At 37.0% G+C, this 19,343-nt stretch overlaps 1 protein-coding gene across 4 annotated transcripts in view; it reads right to left on the bottom strand.

Annotated features, from left to right (window-relative positions):
* Grm7 (glutamate metabotropic receptor 7) overlaps positions 1–19,343 on the bottom strand; it is a 905,362-nt gene that overhangs the window by 429,059 nt on the left and 456,960 nt on the right. For all 4 annotated transcript variants that reach the window (XM_013353051.2, XM_026788235.1, XM_013353050.2 and 1 more), the window contains exon 4: positions 14,824–14,978. In XM_013353051.2, the coding sequence (XP_013208505.2) occupies positions 14,824–14,978 (155 nt within the window). The remainder of the gene's footprint in view (positions 1–14,823; positions 14,979–19,343) is intronic.

Genomic DNA, 19,343 nt, shown 5'->3' with positions numbered 1-19,343 from the left:
AAAAAAAAAAAAAAGCAAGTTCTCTGTCACCCAACCACAACTCCAGTCCCTGTTTTTCACTCCATAATGTTCTTTTTTCTCTTGGAAATATAATTAATATTATGGCCTTTGATCATAGACAAATTGCTCAGAAATATCTTTAAATTTGAGTCTGTTAAACAGGAAACAGTACAATCCCTTACCATTTATGGTTTAAAAGAACACCACAGTACTTAGAGACATATCTGAAAATGACATTAGCTCAATGGTGACAGAAATATGGCCCTCATTCAGTGCCACCCCTGAACTTCTGAATAAGCTACCTCCTATGACTCTGTATGACAAGAGGCTGTTGTTTTCCTCTCAAACTCATGCTTATGTTTTTCTCTTGGATTTACTATTGTTCACCAGATGCTACCCCCTTTAGCTACTGTGGGTGTCACAGAATTCATTTCAGAAGTTTATTTTCACTTATCCAAGAATTGGGGAGTCTTCTTCCTTCGAGGAGGTGGCCAGTTTTCTCAGGAAAATTGACTTTAGTTTTGCAGCCAATATTCCAGGGAGTGATGAGTTACTGTGACAGAATGCATACTCAGGTATGGCTCTTGCTGGTGTTTCTTACTCAAGACCTTAGATGAGTGCTTGTTTATTAACAAGATAGATTAATAAACAAACTAAACACATAGATCCCCAACCCTTGAAAACTAACAATTGAGGAAAAATAGCCCAACTCTACCACAATGCTACCTTTGAAGACTGAAGCAAAGGTAGTACATCATCATACACACGTTTTTATTTTACTAACTTGGTCCTTACAAAATTGGCTTATTCATACATGTGAAATTGGGCAGCTGCAGATTCAACCAAATTGAAGATAAAATTCTAGCTACTGATCCCAGTGGGTATCTTCTATGGTGCAGACTATAATATGTCGCTATACATGGAGTAGAGATAATTTAATCTGGTAAAGTAGGTTTGTCTCCTAAAATATCAGGAAGAAAGCATTATAAAAGAAGTTTGTTTCCACATATCGGGACCAGTATGTATTAGCACTGCGCCTAATTTGTGAAGGTTAGACAGCAACTTTGTATGGTCAGGCTTCTCCTACTTTTACATGGCTTCTAGGGCTCAAACTTGTCATCAGGTCACCAGGCTTGTACTATGCATTTCTTAACCTACATGAGTCATGATGACATGTTAATGAGATGTACTGGCCAATCAGTGCTAAATTCTGCATATCTTTTTGCTTGGAAGAGTGTACCATACAGGAGGAAAGGCACAAAGATTTAAGCTCCTGATAATTTACCAGTGTTCTTGAGAATTTGGTTGCTTGGAGGCTGGGAGATGAAAAGTAAAAGTGTAAAAGAAAAGCAGCCTCGATCCCTCTCCACTCAGGCAGAAAGCATAGCATCCCTCGGCTCAGCATTTTCCCCTTTCCTCTCACAGTCTGTTCTCTAGCTCAGACATTACTTACAGCCCAGCTTTACACATAGCCTGCAACTGACTGACTGAAGGCCATTCCTTCTGATTTTCTAGGTACTGAGTCTCCGAAGTGGCTCCTTTCCCACCCATTTTCATAAGTGCAGGCAGAAACTGGACTCCAAAGGGAGCATTACTCATGGACCATCTTCAAATGTTCTTCTCTGTTCATTCGTTTTGTTCTCATGTCCTTTCCTTCTTAAAATACACGTGGAAACCTGTGTTTTTGCTTCCGAAGGACTCCATGAAAATGGAGATCACTGAAAAGGGTGCCTTTTGGGACCTCTCTGAACTGACATCCAGTCACCTCACCAAGATATATGGCTTTATGTTTTTATAAGATAAATTTTATAGACTAAATTGTCCATCCCTTAAGTAGACTGTAGGCAGTAGTGATGTAAACAGATTAGGAAACAGGTAGAGTCTGGGATAAATCTTGGTGTCAACAGATAGCACTTATGTAAATTTCAGCCAGTAATCTAACACAAACATTTACTCTTTTAACTTGTGAACTGGATCAAAACAGAGTCTTCTTCTGATATATACCATCCAATTCCTGTTATGTGACTACGAGAAGCTCACTGCTAACTGCCCCTCTGGAAACAGCGATTCTCTAATTCCTCTGTTGGTGAGGAAAGAGAGAAAACATTGTACTAACTCCCTATAAGAAACATTGACACAGCTACTCTAAGGAATTCTGTCCTTTTACTATTGACTATTTCTGAATATGTTTGGACTTTTCTTGAAGTCATGTAATAATTTGCTAAAGTCATTCATGTTTACACTACTTTATGAGGTCTGGATATAACTGAGCCACAGCACAAGATAGCAGCACCGATAGTGATGGAGCTGATGCCTAATTAATCAGTGCAGAATAAGAACATCTTAGGGAACATCCCATGTACCCCAATGTCAATCCCAAGAATGCTGTGCTTCATGGGACTTGAATGACTTTATCTTGCTTGTCAGTTTCAGTACTTCAAACTGGACAGAAATTGGCAATTTAACTTTTAAAAGTAAAGTTTGTGCAGATTATTTCTCCAAATGTCAGTGTCAACGTGATGGGCTTTTGGCAAAATTGTATTTGATTTAAAGGCGTAACTAATGGAAACCCAAGAGTGTTAAATCATACCTTGAAATAGATAATGGGGAATTTTGTTTTGCTCCGATTTGTTGTATAAGAACTGAGAAAAACAACAGAGATTATAAGTAATTAAGGGATTATCTGTTTCTTAAGGAGGAAAATTATGTGATTAATTATTTGGGAGGATTGGTCACAGGATGATTTTAAAAGCTGTTAGGCTCATCAAGTAACTGAGCTTTTAGTGAATGTATATTGTTATGAATATATAACAGAGAGGATATTTTCAAGTATATAGATAGAACTGTAAACAGAGACCTCATCTAGATATAAAGGTTATTAGTATTACCAATATAAGAATTCTATGAGCATTTTAAATTTTTTATTTACCTGAGTTTTTGCATACATGTTTGTATGCCTACTATGTGTCAGCCTGATGTCCATGGAACTGGAAAAGGGTATTGGACATGGTTGAACTGGAGTTACAGATTATTGTGAGACACCATGGGAGTGCTAGGAACTGAACCTGGCTTATCTTCAAGAGCAATAAGAGCTCTTAACTGTTGAGCCAGCATGCCAGCCCTGGACTCCTACATTTTATACTGATCATGATTTTTATTTTTTTGGTTTTTCCCTTGTTCGTCTTCTTTAGTTCCACCTTTATTCATAATCTGGAATTCTGATTGCCTTCCATCTGTTCCTACCATTTTCCTTCATGTTTGTACTAAAAGCTCACAGAGGCCTCTCCTAAGAAGATGGAGAAAAGCATTTGTTTACAGTTTGTCAAATGGGACATTTACTGGAATATGTGGGAGATTGTGAATTTATCCAGTAGAACCTCCCCTGCCCTGCACAAGAGTAATACAAAAATAACCGAGATATGTATGCACTGATAATATCTTTTGGCTTGAAATGAGATGTATCAGGAAGTATATTTGCAGACTATTCACAAGCTAACAAATTATGATTTATCAAGGGATAGATGTATTGTAGAGTATTGCTCAATTGAATAAATCACTCCAGTACACAAGAATGAGCATTCAGTTCCTAAATATGATACTGAGAAAAATAAAACTCTTTTTTCAAAGATATACGTGATTGCGTACAACATGATTCTATGGCATTTAGCAAAAGGCAATATTCTGGTAGTATGAGATAAAGACATGATTCCACATAGCATGGATCACTGATATATGCTTGTGATCTCAGCACATAAAGGGTAAATAGGAGGTTCACATTGAATTTTAGATCAACCTACAATATACATGTAGTGCATTCTAGGCTAGTCTGAGATACATAGTGTAACCCTGTCTCAAGAAACAAACAAACAAAAAATAATAATAGTATGAAAGTTCAGTGAGGGAGGCAGCATGATCTTGAAGATGATAGGATTGGTGCAAGGGGAAAGAGTGAAGGTTTTCATGTGGTGTGATGCAACTATATTATCTCAATTTATGCAGCAGCTACCTTAATATATGCAGATAATATAATTTATAGGCTATCATATTTAAGATGTACACAGCCACGTCTATTCAAATTACGACTCTAGGTTTAAAAAAATTAGTAGTAACCAAAGCCAATAAGAAAGAAAACATATGGTCTGATGACTTGAGTTCTATCCTCAGATCCTGCATATTCGAAGGAAAGAATAATCCAGTCGGTGTCCTGTAGTCACCATATCTCATCTCTATCACATGCATGTCACAGTCCCCCCCCCTCTCTCCCTCCCTCTCTCCCTCCCTCCCTCTCTCTCTTTCTCTCTCCCTCCTTCTCTCTCTCCCCCCCCCCCCTCTCTCTCTCTCTCTCTCTCTCTCTCTCTCTCTCTCTCTCTCTCTCTCCCTCTCTCTCCCCCCCCCCCTCTCTCTCTCTCACACACACACACACACATTCACACTCGCACATGATAAAATATTATTTAAAAATTGAAGCATCGGGTGTTTAATCAAAGTTCATCTCTATGCCACATTGAATCTGTGTGGATGGCCTCAGTGCTTGTTTTAGCCATGATGAGTTAATGAATCTCCTGACTTTTAAGTAAAATGTAGTAGTAGCTTCAGGCAAGTGTCACTAACTACATTCATTTAAGTCGCTAGTCAATCCTTGGCCCTCTTTTGCTGTTTTGCTGTATTACAGACAAGCTGATCCATTTAAGAGAAAGCTGAGTCATATAGCTCAGAAAATACTGACTCTGATATAGAATGATGTCATAGCTTATAGAGGTTCACAGGGGAGCCAGGGTTACAGCAGTGTTTGCCTGTAGTCCCAGGATTTGAGAAAGGGAAATTAAGGTGTAGACTCAAGGCACAGCCATGTTCTGTACTAAGCAACAAATAACACAGTAAAGTCAGACTTTTGAAACTCCTGATCAGTGCCTTTAGAATCACAGCAAGGGTGACTTTAACTTCAACATTCCAATTAACCTACAGAACATACCTAATATTGTTAACACAGTGAGCTTGAAAAACACCCATTTCTTAATTTATAAAGATTTTTTCCTTCCTTTTCTAAATAAGGAGAGACTAAGAAGCAATCAATTTGTGTTAAAGAACATTAAAGAAGCCCTTTTAACCTCCTGAAGTTTACAAATGGCTTTTCTCCCTGCTATCCACTTGGAGAATTTTATGCTCCTTTAAATTCTCAGATATCCTTTACTTTTATTTTTGCATTTGGTTTTGATAGACTTTAGTATTCACATTTTTTTGTTCAGTCTTGTCTCAAAAGAATAATCCTTATATATTTATTTATTCTTTAAATGTGAGGTAGGGTCTCATGTAGCTCAAGCTTTCTTTGAAGTCTTTGTGTTGCCAAGGATGTCCTTAAACTCTTGAGTCTACTATCTCTATTTCTTATGTTCTGGGATTTCAGGTATGAGCCACCATGTCTCATTCATTGTGATAGGAAAGCAATCTACTTGCTGGTCTGCATCCCCAAACATCTTGATGGCTTACAGGGAAGTTTTCCACCTCTTGGATAGACCCAATGCTTCAAAAGTAAGGGCTGTATTCTATACTTTCAATCCTTTTTTTTTTTTATTTCAGTCAATGAACTAGCTAATACTCTCCAAAATGATGCTACTGCTGTTTAGCTAATTGGATATAGTTTCAAACTGTGCTCTTAACTCTCTATGCTTAGGTTAGTAAAACTTTCAGACCTCAACAGAGAAGTTTCTCAAGTGACATAGATGGTGGGGAAGGCACTCACAATAGCCAAAGCACAGAGCATAAGTGTCAGAGATGATCAACTACAAGAGGGACATGTATATCACACTCTCTCCAAGGTTCAGGGACCATCGCAGAAGAGAAATAGAAAGACCATAAGATCCAAGAAGTTAGGGAGGACCAGAATGAAGCAGTGTCTTCTGGATATATCAAGAACACTGAACTCATGACATCACAGCAGCTGTGTTTGCCTGCATAAAACCAAAACAGTCAATATTTGAGAAAAAAGTGGGAAATGGTTCCTGGGCCTAACAGTAAATGATGAGCATTAGACAGTTGACGTTGCAGGGAAAGAGTCAGTTTTCTCTAAAGGTTTGGGTCCTGATAGGTCTCTCATACCACAGAGGATGGCCCACATGCATGGCTATATGGTCTGAACAAAGTGGATTCAATGGATTGTTAAACTTACTTTTTAAAAAGAGGACATAAAGTTGGGAGAGTAGGGAGAAGCAGAAGATGGATGAGGAGTTGAGGCAAAGAGATGGGAGCAAATATGTTCAAAATACATTGGACAGAATGCATGAAGAACAGATGAAACATTTACTTAAAATCCATTGCTTTATCCACTAGAGATTACATGACCGACGTCTTGAGCTGGGAAATTGATGGGTGACTATGAAACTGAAGAATTTCAATATATAGGGATGCTTTTGCTTCCAGGATACCCTTATTAAGTTTGAATAGTTCTTCTTTTTACCTTTAGTTTTTGTTACTGTTAACTGTTTTTTATTAAGACTGTATTTTACTATTTAACTCAGTTTTAATTCAAATTAGCTGTCCTTTTGCCTCAACCTCCCCAGCACTAGAATCAGTTTTAAAATTTCAATTTCATGGTTCTCCATCCAATCTCTTAATTTTAAACTTATATTTTGTCACTTTTCTACTAAAACTCTATTTGAATGAAACCAAGATGAGTATTCTCATTTTTTCCATTTAATGTATTACGTATGTTCTTAGAACTTCACTATCCCTGTGATTTTTTTTCCTTTTCCTTATTTTGTTGACATAAAGTGCTCCTATCTATCTACAGTAGACAATATTCTCTCTCTTTCCCATATATTAATACTATATATAATTTGTAATATGTACTTTTCAAATAATGAGTAAATAAAATGTTTGCTAGTCAGTTAAAGCAATTGCATAGTTCTCTTAGGCTCTCAGGCTTTTGCAACATCTGTACACACTGGTATGACTCCAGATGTAAAATCAGCCTGATGTTATAGAGAATAGTGTTGCTGCTTCTTGTGCACACCTGTGTAATTTTCCATGTAAAGCAGCATATTCCTCAACTTACATGATAGTTTGTGATATTAATCTTTCTTGTTGATTTGACTGGATCTGGAATCAGCTGAGAGTGAGCATGCTGGGTCTGTACGAGCATTTCCTGGAAGGATGAACTGAGGTTGAAGACCCTCCCTCACAGCAGGTTATACCTCTCTACTGCAGCCCAGATAAGAGGATGTCCAAGGCAGACTTGTTGATTTTGTTCTGTTCAGTCTACTTTTGTCCCTCACTGGAATGTATCTACCCTTTTGTGTTGTTCCTGAAGCTATTGCCACCCTTAACTGCCATCTGAGTTCAGTTTCTTAGGCTTTCAAAGGCAAAATGGAAACTAGAGGCTCTCCGGGAATCTTCTGGGCTTTCTGCATAAGGCCGGAACTACTAAGGTATTCAACTTCCAGGATTGAGCTGCTATTGGATTCTCAGCCTCACTAGTGTATACACAATCATTGCTGAACCAAACCAAAATTATCATTTAATATGAACTAATAAATCTTTATGATGTGTATTCATTCCCTTTGTCCTCTTTCTCTAGAGAGTCTGGACTAAGTATATTCATCTTTAAGGAGTGACATTGGAGTAGTTTTTCTGCTAAAATATTTCTTTATTTGTATATAAAATATTTTCTCATTTGTAGTCTCTGTCATCTACGATCATCATATTAGATGTGTGGCTGCATCTGGTTTGTTGCATGCTATATCTCAATATTTATGTTCCTCGTTTATATACATTTTGCTCTTGTAACATCAATGTTTACAGAAGATTTTAACAAAAAAACAGTGGCCATGTCAATGAATTTGCAGAATTTCATTGTTCTCCTATTAAATGAGGTTATAGGTCAATAACCAAACACATTGTTTAAAAACAGCAGGGATCATTGCAGAATAAGGGACAAAAGAGTGTAAGACCCAGAGATGGTGGGTGATTACAAGGGAAAAAGAGTGTCTGCTGCATATAAAAGAACAGCTGCATGTATGTACTCTTAGTGGTTATGAGCATGCACGGGATCTCAGGGCAGACCAAACCTTAACAAGGATAGGAGAGTTAGGTGCATCGACCCACCAGCAGTCAAGCAGTTGTTGGCAACTGATAGCTTTCGTGAGAAGGAGAGTCAGTTTTCTTCAAGTGTGGAAACCCCTGGTAGTTATATTATACTCCAATGAAAGTCCACATGAGAGGACGGCTTCACATTTTAGTTAATAGAACCACATACATATAAGCAAAATGAATGCATGCCTGGGCTCTTCTGAAAACACATAGAAACCAAAAATTATAGAAATAACTTTTCTCAAGAGCTAGAGGACTACTGCCAAATACTACTGAAATTTGTCAGGAATGCTGGGCAGGCTGCCCATCCGTAGCTGATCCTTCTGTGGCTCAGATTCTGTCAGCATTAAATTGAAAAGAAGACAAATGGTATCCTTAGCTAAAAAACACCAAGGCCTCCTTCTCTGTAAATGAAGAATAAATACAGAAGGACAAGAGGGGATCAGAAGCTGATATCATAGAGGAAGGAATGTTGATACAAAAGAAGTTTTGATGTTGATGTATATATTATGCATAGCTTGGGAGATGGTTGCATGAGGTGGGTAAAGTACCTCGATACAAGCACAAGGACCTGAGGTTAGATCTCCAACACCCAAGAGAAAGTCAAAAGTGACAGACGCATTGTCTCTAATCTCAAGACTTCCTGGAGTTCTCTGGATCATCAGCCCAGCTGAAACTAAGAATTCCAGCTTTAGCAAGAGACAATCTCTCAAGAATAAGGTAAAGAAGTGATTTAAGAAGAAGACATTCACAGAGTTCTATGCCCTACATATATGTGTTGAGTGTGTCTCGTGCGCGCGCGCACACACACACACACATCATCATCATCATCATCATCATCATCATCATCATAATCAGTAGCAGCAGCAGCAGCCAAAGGCTCAGATGTTGGGAAAACACATTGAAAATATGATCCTAAAAGGTAAATATGTAGTTCATGAATGGAGATAGAGGAGGAGTGGATAGGGTTGGCAGTAGATGGGAAAGGTAGGGACCAGAGAAGAGGAGGGAGGGGAAACTAGTTGGTATGTAAAATTATGAAGAAATATTATTTAAATAAAAAGGCAAACATGTGTGTGATTAATTCACTTCTTTGCAACTTCACATATATCTTAGTCAAATATACTGGGATGTACTATGAATGCTTTCAAGAATTTTTTGCCCAATATTATCTGGTATGGAGAATTTACCAAGCATGGGGCTGGTATCGGGGTCAAAAAAAAAAACCATATATAAGAGGCTAGAGAGTGAAATCCTTATTTGTCTTTTTAAAATGTGTTCCACTTGTATTTTGAGTTTAGATCCTTCATGACAGTAGTCAAGTTCAGCAGTGTTGCTGAATTCACCCCCTTCCACACAGTATCTTAGGAATGGCATTTTGAGTGCATATCCTCAATTTTATTGTTCCATCTGCTGTGAAGATGAAGCAGTTTAGCTCTTTTTGTGTGAGAATGCACAATGAAAGTATCCCTAGATAGAAGCTATGGTGCTTTCCTCACAGCACAGTGAAAATCTTCACATTTCTTTGGAGAGAGGCACAGAGATTTTTAGAAACTACAACTGTTCCTTCATGTAGGAATGTCATATCTAGCATCATTTTCTCTGTTATATTGTCTTGAGGAATCTATTTTTTTGCATGTGTATGTGTGGTCGGTCTGCATACTTATGGACTGGTGGCTGGGTATACACGCATGTATGGTATGTGTGGAGTCCCGAAGCTGATGTCAGACACTCTTTTGTTAATTATTGAATCAGAACTTCTCAGTGAATCTCCAGCGCCTTTCTTTAGCATCTCCCGAATTCTGATATTACAGGAGGTGGCCATACATATCTATGCTTTATGGGGTTCTAAACTCTGGTTTACACACCTGTGTGACAAGTGTTTTATCCACTGAGCAATCTCCCCAGCCCTTATAAAGTTTTAGTTGATATTTTCCTATCGGTTTTAAGAAGTTCATAAGGCTGTTTTTGGTTTGACATAGTAAATTTTTATATCCCTCCATATATACAAAATAACATTTTCTTTCCAGTATTTAAAGAACCTCATTAATAATTAGTAATTTTCTAAAATATAATGCCCATATGGCTTGGAGCCATGAAATATAGACATCATATCCATGTGACGTCTAGTGATTACTAAGAGAGGACCCAACTAAGGCTCTGGAATCTCTTACATCTCCTAACCCCATAGCCCACACCCCTTTCACTGTTCCACATAATCACATTGTGAGTGTTCTAACCCACCCTGTTAATAACTGACTTCATTCTCTGATGCCACTCTCACTTTTAACATCGAACACAGTCTCTTTTGTAGACAGGACATTTTATGAAGTAACCCCAACTTTCCTTTCAGTCATACTTTATGCCAGCCCCTTATGTGGCCTGTGATTCCTCATCCACAAAGACAGATAATAATTTAAAATTTTATGAATTCCCCACAATTCCCAGGGAAAGAGCTATATGCTAGAGGTCCAAAGGTACCTATCAGATACTATTAGTCAGAGACGAGTAAACTTGAGAGGTACTAGAGGTGCTGTACATGTAAGTTTTCTCACTATATGCAGGCCTGAATTTCATCATAGCAGGGAAGGCAAGTTAGGAGAACCATGGTTACAAAATATCCACAGTTAGGAAGCAAAGGAAGATGCTTGTAGTTGCTCAGCTTCCTCCCTTTCTTTTTTTAAAATATGCTCGGGGACCCCAGATATAGGGTAGATGGAGCTACTCATAGTCAGCACCCTTTAAACAAACCTATAAAAATCCCTCATAGACATATACAGAGGTGTGTTTTCATTGTGACTCCAAATCTATGCATGTTGACAGTCAAGACCAACCACCATAGCAAAACAACTCTGATTTCATCAGGTGTAATAATAACCAGAGACAGTGCTGTCATTTGTGTCTTCAGTGTTCCCCCATTCTAGCCTCCTTCTTATTGCCATCCTAAGGCACCATGACCAAGAAAACTTTTAGAAAAAGAGTTTATGTGAGGCTTACAGTCAGAGGGTGAGTCCATGACATCCATGATGGGAAACATGACAGCAGGCAGGCAAGTATGGTGCTGGAGCAGTAGCTGAGAGCTTATATCTTGATTCACAGGTAGAAGGCAGAGAGCCAAATGGCAAAGGCCTGGGTTTTGAAACCCCAAAACCTACTTCTAATGACAAACAGTTTCCCACAAGGTAATACTTCCTAAACATTTCCACCAAATGGGGGACAAGTATTTATATGAGCTCCAGGGGAAGCATTTCCATTTAAACAACCTAACCCCTAAAGGTCTAGATAGTAAATCTTTGGTCCTCAGGGGTGATACTCTTGAAAGTAACAAAAATAAACAAAAGAACCTTTAATAAGTAATGCCTACTGGGAGGCTTGAAGGTCACTGTAAGTGTGCCACAAGAAAACTTTAGGACACCAGGAACCCCTATCTTCCATTTGCCTACCAGCAAGTGCTTTTGTTCATTTTTTCGGCATTGCTTTTTGCCACATCCTTTCGCCATAGTGTTCTCATTCCAGACCTTGAAGAAAGGGAATAATCAAGCCCTGACTAAAACCTCCAAACCCATAAAATGGAACAAACCCACTCCCTATGTTATCTCAGGTATTTCTTACAGAAAAGGAGAAGCAATGAGTATAACAAGCTTCCATGCCAAATTAATATTCAAGGAAATACCTAAGGGTCAATAGAAGTTAGTCAACCAAACAGTGCGATTATGATTATACTCTGAGCTAGTGTCTTGCAAACAGGAAAATGTTGAGCGGCATATGATGAGTTCAGGAAGGTGCAAATAGCCAGGCGGTGGTGGCGCACGCCTTTAATCCCAGCACTCGGGAGGCAGAGGCAGGCGGATCTCTGTGAGTTCGAGACCAGCCTGGTCTATAGAGCTAGTTCCAGGACAGGCTCCAAAACCACAGAGAAACCCTGTCTCGAAAAACAAAACAAAAACAAAAACAAAAAAAAAGAAGGTGCAAGTATAGAATTGCTTCAGTATTCATTAGGCAACTGTTTTGCTACATCTGCCCCTTTGCTCTTCAGTTCACATCTCTTACTCCTCACTGTCCATTCAGTTGGCTCTCAGGCATCATTTACTGCACAATCTCATGTAAGAAATCCCCTCAAGCACTGCACCATAACTACAGGATAATGTCCACTTGACCTGCTTCTCCTGCTTTCCCAGGGCACAGAGCTGTATTTGTAGTCTGCTCACATTAGCTTCTTCCTACTACTTCACCCAAGTCTAGATGCTTTGAAAGACAGAATATGAGATTACCCATTTTTTGTTTATTTGACTTGCAACATAGAACAAATGCACACATTTTTGAGTAAAAAAGAGGAGAGATCATTAAAAATCACATCCGTTATTATTGCAGCCTTATTGTATGAGGCTGCTTGTTCATTTTCTCAGCCACACAAAATAATCATCTATAATAGTTAAGCTTGTAGTCATATTAGTTAGGTTTTCTAGATATGTAGAGATATATTTCAGTTAGATAGGTATTCTTCAAATCTTTCAGAGACCTTCAGAATATGGTATTTAAATGTTTTAATAACTTAGGACTTTTCATGACATGAGACACATCTGCTCCTGGCAGCACCAATTACTTCAAGAGGATGATGGGCATCAAAGAGGCTCCTTACAGAGTTGGTTAGCCATTTGGGCAAGAAACTGCTCTTGCTTGGACTTCCTGATGCTATGTTGTATGAACTGGACATGCAGGACCCACAGAGAAATGACGGCTAAACTTGCCTAAAGGTGAGATCGTTCTTCAGGGTTCCTGCTTTTTCAAAGAGTCTGCTAGACAGATACTTCAGGATACAGAAGAAAGTGACTGACAAACTGCCAATATAGGCGGAACTGTTTTTGAAATTTCCTGCTTTGTGGAAAAGTCTGCTGGATACTATGGGCTTGTAGGCTGAAGATGGATGCCCCAATGGTATAGAAGAACTTTGGGTGACTATCCAGAGAATCAAGACATCTCTGTCATTTCTAGAGATTTAGAAGTTGCTTACAGTGTACTTCCTGTTTACTTAGGTAATATATCCTTCTGGAGTCTTTGATGTAATTGAAGAATCGATAATTATAATGACAATTTTCCTTAGATATGGCAAAAGTTAAAATAGATATATAATTGTTCTATGCTAAAGTTCTGATAAAAGATTTTCTAGATGTACAGAGATAAAGTAGATATAAATATTGTAATTGTATTTCTTGTTTGATACCTGTTTTGTTATATGTAATTTACTATGTTAAACTTAAACCTTTTCTTTGTATTTAAACAGAAAAGGGGAGGTGATGTAGGATTCTCCCTTTGTATTCTGTGAATACCATTTGTTAATAACGGACTGCATTAGACCTATAGCAGGGCAGAACTTGGCTAGACAAGAAAAACTAAACTGAACGCTGGGAGAAAGAAGGGAGAGCACAGTCAGCAAGAAGCCATGTAGAACCGCTGGATACAGATGCTAGAACTTTACCCAGTAAGCGACAGCCTTGTAGCGATACACACATTAATTGAGATGGGTTAATCTAAGATATGAGTTAGCCAGAAATATGCTTAAGATATTGACCAAACAGCATTGCAAATAATAAGGTTTCTGTGTGATTATTTCAGGGCTGAGTAGCCAGGAACTAACTAATGACCTCCTACAAGAGCAGCCCACTGTAAATTCAGTGACTTGTTTTGTTAGATATGTATTCAGCTCTGGGCATATATGAAGGGAATAAATTAATTCAAAATTTCTCAAAGAAAACACATAAGTGACTCATGGGATTGTTATTTCCTCAAGATAACAGAAAAAGACCTGTGACAGATAAAAGAACAATCTGATTTGTTTCAGAAAACCTACCCAAACCCTGTAGCCTTCTGGAGAGAATAATTAATTTTATTGGAACAGAGAGAAAATATAGAGAAGTGCAAATATTTGATTTTGTTGAGTAAGAGGATGGGGTTCATTGTGATGTGCAAATAATACTTGAGGAAATCTTTAAAGACATGATTCACCAAAAAGGAAACAAAAAGCAGGCTATTAGCAGAGGAGTTCATTTTTCTTCAGATAGTGTTTCCATTTAGACAGATCCTTTCTTTGCACATTAAAGAAAGAGTTAATTGTCACCGATATATTCAGTTGGTGTGCAGGAACAGCAAGTAATATCATTTCCTACTAATGCCCCCCCCCGAAAAGAATGTTTTAATATCAAAGAAGGTAAAAGAGAAAATGGAGGTGTCAGCAATGTAGGAAAGCAAGGGAATAGTGAGACAAGGAGGCAACACTGGTGTCTGCAGAATGTCACGTTCCTATTCTCACAGCCTCTGGAGAGATCACAAGAGGTAACAGGAACTGTCCTCATGATTGTCGTGCTAAAAAGCAAAGGATAAATTACAAAGGGAAAACGTTCTCCCTAAAAATGCAGTGTTGTTGTACACACACTTGGATGTGTTATTGTTTCAGTTCTTAGTAATGGTGATGATCTCTTCTCAGAATGCTCTTCAGTGTGAGAAAAGAATCTATGCTAATTGCAACATTACCATGAAATAATATAATCTCTACAAAAGACAGTTGTCAGCAAAGGGAACAGACCAGGTGTACAGCTTCATTTGCACCCCATTCACTCCACTCTGGAAAACACACATTATAAATCCTGTACAAACATGAAACTCCCCAAAGACCTCAGTTTGGGTCGCCAAGCAGCATGTAGTCCCCCTTTTTACACACTCCACTGCTGACAAAGGACATACCTTCCACGGTTGCTCTCTTAGGCTGGATGGTGATGGCTCCTTCTGCAATATCTTCATGCTGATGCAGTGGGTTGATTTTGGATCCCCAGCTGTCTGACCCCACCCAGAGAAAATGGCCCACTTGGTCAGCTCTTTTCGCTGCTGCAAGGATCTGCCTATGGAAGTGAACACAAGAGAGCATATAGGTGTAAAAGCTGAACATGAACCGCTTTAAGCTTAAGTACACGCAAAAGAAGCTCTCCAGTCTCAAAACATATACAAACAATAGCAAAGGACTATGATGAGAATTTGTATACAGCATATGTAAAGAAATTCATAAATTTGTCAAAGTCCTTTGAATAAAACAAATGAAATATGTTATAAATCAAAGGTAAAAGGAGAGATAAACGTATAATAAGCTAAAGATACATATTCACATTATTAGAAATTGTGAAAGAACAACTTAGAAAAAGATACTAAATGACTTTCTCATAATGGCCAAATAAAATCATGTTTTACTTCATTTTTTTGACATTGGGCTTCAGGTGGAGAGTTGAGATAGTGGTAAATATCATTTCCAGAAAGTACTATGTCAATATAAATCATAGATCTGCAGTCATTTATGAAAATAAACAGAATTCTACTTTCAACATGAAAGTTCATTTTCCATATTTAGATTAGTATAGTTTGCAAATATCAAAGGCAACAAGAGAAAAAGTAAGAAAAGGAAAAAGTGATATTAGAAAGGTTTCACATTAAAATTTGGAAAAGAGGTGAAAATGAGAGACACATGCACTTGTGCACATATATAAATACACATATACATACTTGCATACATACACATAAAACTATACCCACATATAAAACACATACACACAGAGAGACACAATATCTCATCACTCTGGATTTTTAATTTTTAGGTATCACATAGGTTCAGCAATAAATCAATAAGAATGTCTTTAAAGACAACACAAGAGACAGTGAAAACTCTGATCACATTTTCTTTCTCCTCGACCAAAAAATGAACTGGGAATTTTCTAATAAAATAATAAGATATGGTTCCATCATAGTGTGATTATCCAAGCAACAAAAGGCCAAGGAGAAATTACTGTGTGAAGCAAGGAAAGGAATGGGAGAGAATGAGTATATATCCAATTTATTACATACTGAAAGGCGAGGCTATTTAAAGGGAATAACATAGCCAGGCAGTGGTGGTACACGCCTTTAATCCCAGTATTTGGGAAGCAGAGACAGGTGGATCTTTGTGGATTTGATGCTAGTCTGGTCTACAAGAGCTAGTTCCAGGACAGCTAGGCCTATTACACAGAGAAAACCTGTCTCAAATCTCAAAAAAAAAAAAAAAAAAGAAAAGAAAAAAGAAAAAAAAATAGTAAAGGGAATAACATTTGCTTAAAAGACAAAAGGCAAAAGAAAAGAAAAATAATCTGCTTTTTTTTCTAAATCTACCACTTTCACAAAAACAGTAAAGAAACCCTTAATACTACCATCAATTCTATACCTACTGTGACTTGGATTGGTTGATAAACCTATATCTACAGTAAGCTAATGCCTACCCCAAAGGTACAGAAGACCCCAGTGAAAAAGACAGAAATTAACATGGAAAGGAATACCAGCATGGATTAGTGGAGAGATAATATAGGAGAAAGTACAAAATAACAAATTTACTTAGTTAAGGTGTATAAAGATAGCCAATAGCAAGATATGGGCAAAACCAAGAACAGAGATAAGAAAATGTATATTGAAAATAAAATATTGTAGCTACTTTTAAGAAAATAAGACTAAATGCTAAAAAATAAGATTTTTAAAATAAGTATAAGACTACATGCAATCAACATTTCCTAAACAAATATATAGAAAAATAAGATTATTTTAAACAGTGGCTTTAAACTATTGCCAATAAGACATTTCAAGAGATAATTTCTATAATTTATTAATTATTTACCAATCAATTGATAAATTGAGAAGGTGAATTTGTGAATTAAAAAAGTAAACTGTTATAAAAAATAGAGAAACAAAACGTCACAAAATGCTAACTTTGGAAATAATGAAAATATCTCATAAAACTGAGAAGAACTTAGAAAAAAATCAGATTAATTTCTTAAGAGACAAAGGGAAAAATATGAGAATAATAATACTATAACAAAAGTCTGATAAAATGTTTTAATTCAGAATTATGATATTTAACACACATTGAATCCCAGTGCAAAAAGAATTTTCATATGTGCTCAGAAGTACTTGCTCTTTTTTCCACTGTACAGTTAGACTGTAGTATGCCATACAAATCAATAATTCCCCAACTCATAAGTAATCAACACTATTTGCTAAATCATTTCTGGGAAAATATTGTTGTAAAATTGTTGAGCCATAACGTCAACAAACCAACTATTAATTGTGGAGTCAGAATAAAAGTTTTGGGCATCAAATACACAAAGCAGTTTTTAATAAAAATGATATACTCATTTTTACTAATGTGTATACCTTTATGAATTTAAGTGTACTACATGCTTACAGATGCCCTCAGAGGCCAGAAGAATGTGTCAGATCTCCTGGAGCTGCAGTTACAGGCAGTTGTGAACTGTGTGATGTATACACCAGGGCCTCTGTAAGAGCAATAAGTGCTCTTAAACACTGAGACACCTCTCCAGCCCTGAAATATATATTCCTATAGATTATTCTTTCAAAGAAGTTATTCAAGAATGTGATCCAACAATGTGAAGGAAAAAAGCAGACTAAAAATATTTTGGGAAGAAAAAGGTAAGGTCAGGGAAGGCGAGAGAAAACAAGAGGGTGAATTGTTAGCAACATAGTGGCTGGCTCCAGATTAGGAATGGATGATGGAGTTCTCAGGAGAGTGTGTCCAAAAACATCTAAGACTGAGAAGATTGATTTATGAACCTGGAAGAAAAGAGATGTATCTGTAATGCCAGCAATAACAGGAAAATACTAAAGCTAACTAAATAATAAAAACAACTAGCTAAAACGTTATTATACTTTCTTTAGGGAAAACAACCAAAAATATGTCATAGCACCAAAGGAAAAAAGCGTGCTTGATTCTATAAAGGGTCATTTAAATGCTCATAATAGTGTAAACACTAATTTTAATTCACTAGAAATGTGGTATGAGGATGTTGGGACCTTCAATATGATTTATATAATTTAAAACATTTCAGATGTAAATGAGTAGACAGATCAGGAAATCAGTAATTTTAAACTTGCCTGTCTGTCTATTATGCAGATGAAACCAGAAGTGTTTAAAGAGTTGGAATAGCTGCCCAAGAGAACAGAGCCAGAGATTATGGAGGGTAGGACAGGAAGAAGACATTTTGCATTAGAGTGTATTGTCATGGTTTGTAATTAAATATATAGGGCTGGTGAGATGGCTCAATGGACAAAGGTACTTGGCATTAAACCTGAGGCCCTGAATTCAATTCTTGATGCCCACAAAATGTAAGAAGACAACTGACTCCCACAGAGGTTGCCCTTTGATCTCATGAATGTATATATGCATACACACAATAAATAATGTTAAAAATAATTACATATGTGTACATATATTTTTCCTGAAAGAAAATACTGGGGCTGTCAATAAAACACACCTTGTTTGAATGTCAAAAGCTATGGTTAAAAACATAAAAGAAATAGTTTTTAAAACTGTGACTTTCCAATACCTATCTGATAAAAACTGGCCAACATAAATTTATGTATATGCATGTATTTGTATGTGTATGTGAGCATACACATATGGTTCAAATACAGACTCATATTAAATCACAGAAAGGAGATAATAATTTGTTACTAAAACATTTGGAGAGGTGATGACATCTGACAGTGATGAGAAAGTTAAAGGAAAGTCATGAAAACAGGGTAAGACCAGATACAAATAAATACATGAGCACGTATTCAAAGTTCAGATGATGACTAAATTCTAATGTGAGTCACCAAAGATCCATGCAGAGTTTGTGCAACATCCATACTGCAGGAGAAAGCCAGAGAGCACATGCAAGCTGTTTGCAAATACTAAACTGTCTGAAGACAGAGGTTATATGTTTTATAAAATATTATTTTAATTATTACTTGTAATCATTTGCTTTGACATCTAATTTTTCTGCAGTGTTGGGTGGAGTAAAATTTATAGTATTCTTTTTATAAAAGAATAAGAAGAAACTCTCTTATTTCCTAGGGGATTTACAATGCACACATGTTACTTTTATAACTGCAGAGTTATATTTTGAAGACAGATTTTGTTCTTCCTTAAAATTCAAATTATCAATACCCATGACTGACTCAGCATTTAGCTTCCTTCAAAATTGAGATATTAATGCCATCTTATTCCTGGTCTCAGAGTGTTTGAAGTTAATGTTGCAGAAAATGTCAAAATTTTCCATATCCAGTGTACAGTTTTGAAAAAGTATCAACATTATGGGGATTCTGTAATCTTCAGATGGTTCTGCCTTTAATATCACATTCTAGAAGAAGCATATGCACCAGACGTTTTATCGCTGTGCTCAGAAATCAAGATG

This window comes from Microtus ochrogaster, unplaced genomic scaffold, assembly GCF_000317375.1.
Source record: "Microtus ochrogaster isolate Prairie Vole_2 unplaced genomic scaffold, MicOch1.0 UNK1, whole genome shotgun sequence".
Classification (NCBI taxonomy): Eukaryota; Metazoa; Chordata; class Mammalia; order Rodentia; family Cricetidae; genus Microtus; species Microtus ochrogaster.
Note: the sequence above shows the minus strand (reverse complement) of the source record. Positions and strands in the feature narration are given on the sequence as shown.